The sequence below is a fragment of the Sinocyclocheilus grahami genome, unplaced genomic scaffold (genome assembly GCF_001515645.1).
Source record: "Sinocyclocheilus grahami isolate Dianchi unplaced genomic scaffold, SAMN03320097.WGS_v1.1 scaffold465.1, whole genome shotgun sequence".
In the NCBI taxonomy this organism is placed as follows: Eukaryota; Metazoa; Chordata; class Actinopteri; order Cypriniformes; family Cyprinidae; genus Sinocyclocheilus; species Sinocyclocheilus grahami.
This window is the reverse complement of record NW_015505644.1, coordinates 172,718-178,617: the sequence shown is the minus strand read 5'-3', so window position 1 is coordinate 178,617 and position 5,900 is coordinate 172,718. Positions and strand designations below refer to the sequence as shown.

The 5,900-nt window shown below is 32.8% G+C and overlaps 1 protein-coding gene across 2 annotated transcripts in view; it reads left to right on the top strand.

Annotated features, from left to right (window-relative positions):
• The window catches only part of plp2b (proteolipid protein 2b), a 14,829-nt gene extending 11,910 nt beyond the window's left edge, over positions 1-2,919 (top strand). The window contains exon 5 of one of the 2 annotated variants that reach the window (XM_016235265.1): positions 2,129-2,919. In XM_016235265.1, coding sequence (XP_016090751.1) covers positions 2,129-2,136 — 8 coding nt within the window. In that variant the 3' untranslated portion in view covers positions 2,137-2,919. The remainder of the gene's footprint in view (positions 1-2,128) is intronic. The other variant, XM_016235264.1, reaches the window with a different exon arrangement.
• Positions 2,920-5,900: the final 2,981 nt, after the last annotated feature.

Below are 5,900 nucleotides of genomic sequence, written 5' to 3'. Positions count from 1 at the left end.
TATATATAATTTTTTTATATTTTTTTTGCAATACCACATTCAGAGGTGGTATCGTATCTCCTCTATAATGCCTTTTTATTAAAAATGATTTGAGTTCATTGAAATTAAGATATATCTTTGACCCTCTGGGCCTCTTTGTTTAGGGGTCACACTTGGCTCATTCACGGTCAAAAGTGACCAAAGCCTTGAAATGTAACTTTTATTTTTTTTCAGGAAAATCAGTGTAATAAAATTTTTGTTTAATAATATTTTGGGATTATTATTTAGAATTTTGAGGGTATTTTTTTATGACACTACGCAATATTTATACAATTTTAATTAGCTATTTGTTTCCATTAGAATTCATATATTTTTATTTATTTATTATTTTTCAATAAATGCAATATTTCATGTTAAAACAGAGTGAAAACATTTAAAATTCATTTATTGAAGTGAGAATTGTGCCATCTGGTGGCATAAAAAATAAAAACTTGTGGAATGTCATGTAAACTCCTGTATAGTTCCCTATACACAGAGGCCTTTGGATTCTCATTGTTTTTTAGACGTAATTTCTTCATTTTATTAGGTTTTACTTTTAGATATATTTTTAAACATTCTAAAAGACTATGTTTTGTCAAGGTTTAGCTATTTTTGGTTAGATAAATATCAGGTTTTGCATTATGATTTCAATCAATCATTGAATATTCTCAATTTGCTCTGTTGCAGTCTTACAAGTTCATTTCTGTGTGTGTGTGCGTGTGTGTGTGTGTGTGTGTGAGTGAGAGAGAGAGAGAGAGAGAATCTTTTTTTTTTTCATTTATTCATTTTATTTTACATAATCTAAAAAATTTGCTCTGTTGCAGTCTTACCAGTTCATTTCTGTGTGTGTGTGTGTGTGTGTGCGTGCATGGGTGTGTGTGTATATATGTGTGTGTGCGTGCATGTGTGTGTGTGTGTGTGTGTGTGTGTGCGCGCGTGCGTGGGTGGCTATTTTGCACTCTTGATATTTTAGAGTCGCCCCTTGATTGCTGTGCACTTTTGTTCTGTTCAGTGGCTGATTTGTAGTTTGTACCACCAAAAGATTCTCTGAGTTTTCGTATATTTTCGTATTTCCCATTCATTTCCTACGTCGGTCATTTTTGACAGCGAAGGAGCCAAGTGTGACTTTTTTTTTTACCCTTTAACATATCCGAATCATGTCCATGATTTTTGTGTGTGTGTTCACATAGCTAATGTGACAGAAGTCACCAAGTGTTACCTCATTCCAATGAAGCCACAATTTTTAAAATTTCGGAATTTACATTTTTTCGATCAAAAATGACCGAAGAGGCCCAGAGGGTGAAACCTGAGAGATTTCTATCCCTCCACTGAAAGTCCATTACACCAAAACCCTGAGACATGATCACTTTAACTAACGAACAGATTTCATTTAGGCTTTTACTCACAAAAGAAGATCGACAAATGCTTATGCATTTCAAATCTCTTGCTTGAAATCTCTCAGGTTTTGTTACAGAAATTATGATCTTTGTTTCAAAGATGAACAACAGTCTTATGGGTTTGGAACCATATGATTATGAGTAAAACAAGACTACATTTTCATTTGTTGGGTTAAACTATCCCTTTGAGCTTTTTTTGCCAAGTGTGCGTGCACACATGAGCCATTTTCCGTGGCTATGGAGCTTCCAGTGTACATATTTATTTTATTTATTTATTTAGTCATTTAGCAGACGCTTTTATCCAAAGCAACTTACAAATGAGGACAATAAAAGCAGTCAAAACTAACAAAAGAGCAACAATATATAAGTGCAAATGACAAATCTCAGTTAGCCTAACACAGTACATGTAGCAAGGTGTGTGTATATATATATATATATATATATATACACACACACATACATATATTATATACACACACATATATAAATTCAACAACCAGACACATATTATAGAATAAAAACGAAAGTATGAAGATAGTTAGGTTAAGTCTGAAAATATTCAAGGATTGTATATACAGTATTAGGAATAATAATATGAATAAATACAGGATATTGTACTAATATCCTGCAACATGTATGACAGTTGTTTGATGGCAGAGACAGGGGTTTGATTTGAACTGGAGGTGACACGTGTTGTAACTCTCTTTGAACAGGTCGCTGAAGGCCGTCTGCCGGATGTTTACGACTGACATTTGGCATTTGAGCCAAACAGTTATTCTGTGGCAACACTGGTATCTCAGCGAAAGCTATGCCGCTTCACGTGTCTGCTCTTAATGCTGTGTAACTAAAACAACTTAACCTGACTAACTGTTCCCCGGTTATTCATTTTGCATCTCCCTTTTTTGTTTTCTCTCTTTGTTTTTTAACAGATGACACAGTTTGAACTACTTTCCTCACTACAACATTAACAGCAACCAAAACATGGAGAACAAGTCTAAAAATGGCAAAAGGAGTGAATTCCTGAGAGTTACGGTGAGAGATGCAGACCAGAGGAATGCAAAAGGGACGAAACATTACACAACAAAAGAGGTTTATGTACAAAAGGGATGTAAAATGAAGGAACAGAAAGCTGTCGGCATTCAAAGATTCATTCCGGCATCTTGGTCAGGCGGCTGTCATTACCACAAATGTGTTGTTGTCTTGGTCGGTTACAAAAGCACTATCACAACATTTAGTAACATCAGATAAATCTGACAACATGAACACAGTGTTCAGAAGAGTTTCAAAGTCAGTCTGTCTTCCCATTCTTTACTAGAGAAAGACAAGTTTTGACCAAGTCATTATATGGAAGTTGTGTTGGAAAACTTTATTTAATTCGGTGCTGTTTTTTTATGATGAAACATTAAGGTTGCTTAAGTTTTTTATGGTGACATTTATAACCGTAAGTGTTCAAAATTTGCTAAATGTATATAATGAGCGAGTACATCATGAATTAATCTTCCAAACCGCGTTTTTGTCTTATTCCGAATCTCTCCGGTACACTTATAATAAGTACTTATATTCGGACTATTGTAGCCTGCTCGGGTCGTCGCCTCTGCGGAGGAACACATACCTGCGTGAATCGCCAGAGACATAAACTTAGAGAAGTAGCTCCGGTTGGAATGTTCTTCCGCGGGATGTGTGCAGTTCTGTTTATTAACCGCTAGAGCGACAAAAGTTACATAGTGCTGCTTTAAACTAAGCTTAATCCAACAAGATTTGAGTCGGATATATTTAACTCGGGTGCAGTCAAGAAAAGTCAGTTTTCAGTAAATTTAAAGGGATTTTCTCTCTCTTTAAGCTGAAAAGGAATGAATCTCAGCCATAATATCTTCCATGGTGGCACACATTTGAGTTATCGCAGGCCATGTGTTGGTACATGTTCCTTTTCTTACATCTTGCCATTAAACCTGTTACCTCAAGGGTTGATCATTATCTTGATGCCATAAGTATTTTTTTTATTCTAATAATAAACTGATCACATATATTAGACATATCTTCATTTACAGCCTCTGTTCCGTTCAACCCTGGTGAGCAATGTAGAGTGAGAAATACTAAAACAGCACACAACATTTGCTCATTCAGGATTTCCCAAGGAAATATTATGAATAAATATCTGTTTAATCAGTTGTATTGCCTTAAAATAGATATTTCAGTGGTATTTATCCCGCATTTCCTCCAGTTATTCAAATGTCAGAAGCTTGTCCAAGATACACTCTTAAAAATAAAGGTGCTTCACGATGCCATAGAAGAACCTTTTAGTCTAAATGGTTCCATAAAGAACCTTCAACATCTGAAGAACCTTTCTGTTTCACAAAAGCTTCTTTGTGGCGAAAGAAGGTTCTTCAGGTTACAAAAAGGACTGAATGATTCTTTGTGGAACCAAAAATGGTTCTTCTATAGCATCTCTTGAAGAACCTTTTAAGCACCTTTATTTTTTAGAGTGTAGAGATTCATAAATCTGCAGTTTTAGGAGGACACAATAATTTGGCCTGTTTTGTTTAGACAAGGTTTTGTTTTTTTGTTTTTTCCTCCTGCTTGGAGACCATTTATAACATGTATAATTTGTTTTAACCATTTATAAATTATATATTCCAATTAGTTGAAGACAGTCTGCCTGTTTTTCCTCTCATGTCTGTATTGTTTTTGCGACCTCACCTCTACCCCAGTGATTTCCTCAAAGCATTTATTTGTGAGAAATGCCATCACTTCTGTAAAAATGATTAACTCATGATGCTCTGCTCTTTTAAAACAGACACTTAAAAAAAAAAACACTTGAATGTTTTTGTTTTAGATGTACAGCACAAGATGTAATTCTGTAGGATTTATGTCTCTAATTGGTGTTGCTGGTATTTCGATAACATTTAATAAAAGGCTGTTATAACGTGTCCAACTTTTACGTGTGTGTGTGTGTGTGTGTGAAGGATACTCACCTGCTGGAATGATACGAATGATTTCGACTGCCAATATGACGTGTTATATACAAATGTATTTGTTTTTATACAGATTTACTTAATATTAAAAATATTTGCTGAATTACATTTTTTAACTCAAAGAAATAAAGAAAGGACTTTATAATTTCACTATATCCAGTGATAGATGGAGACGAGTACAGGTGACATGAATATTTGTCACTATGGCAGCATCTACATTCATTCAGAGTGACAATGAAACCTTTTGCATTTTTCAACAGGTTAAGACTTTGCTTTTATGAAAATGCATTTATGGATTAGCAGTTTTGGAATGAAATGGAATGAATTAATGAAAGTAAATAAATAAATAGGCAAAGTTACCTTAAATATGTTTCTTAAAAATATACGCTACACTACCATTCACAAATTAATACATTTTTTTGGTCAAGACATCCTTTTTTAAATGAATTTCTAAAGGATTATAATAACAGTTTTCTTAGTAAACTGGCTGATGGATATTTAGCTCTGACATTGCAGGTACGTCTTAATACATTTTTAAACATAAAATAGAAATGTAATAATGTTTATAATTAAGATGTAAAACAATGAAAATGTACATGATTTTAACTTTTTCTTTTAAAATAAATTGCATGCTACATTTAATTGTGAAGCAGCAATTTAAAACAACTAAATGTCTTATAGATAGACGATAGATAGACAATATATAGATAGATGATAGACAGATAGATAGATGACTACCGTTCACAAATTAATAAATTTTTTGGTCAAGACATCCTTTTTTAAATGAATTTCTAAAGGATTATAATAACAGTTTTCTTAGTAAACTGGCTGATGGATATTTAGCTCTGACATTGCAGGTACGTCTTAACACATTTTTAAACATAAAATAGAAATGTAATAATGTTTATAATTAAGATGTAAAACAATGAAAATGTACATGATTTTAACTTTTTCTTTTAAAATAAATTGCATGCTACATTTAATTGTGAAGCAGCAATTTAAAACAACTAAATGTCTTATAGATAGACGATAGATAGACAATATATAGATAGATGATAGACAGATAGATAGATAGATGATATACAGATAGATAGATAGATGATAGACATAGATAGATATATAGATAGATAGATGATAGACATAGATAGATATATAGATAGACGATAGATAGATGATATATAGATAGATAGATGATAGACAGATAGATGATATACAGATAGATGATATACAGATAGATGATATACAGATAGATAGATCGATGATATATAGATAGATAGATGATAGACAGATAGATGATATATAGATAGACGATATACATATAGATAGACAGACAGACAGATAGATAGATGATATATAGACAGACAGATAGATGATATATAGACAGACAGACAGATAGACGATATATAGACAGATAGATAGATAGACTATATATAGACAGATAGATGATATATAGATAGATAGATAGACGATATACAGATAGATAGACAGACAGACAGATAGATGATATATAGAC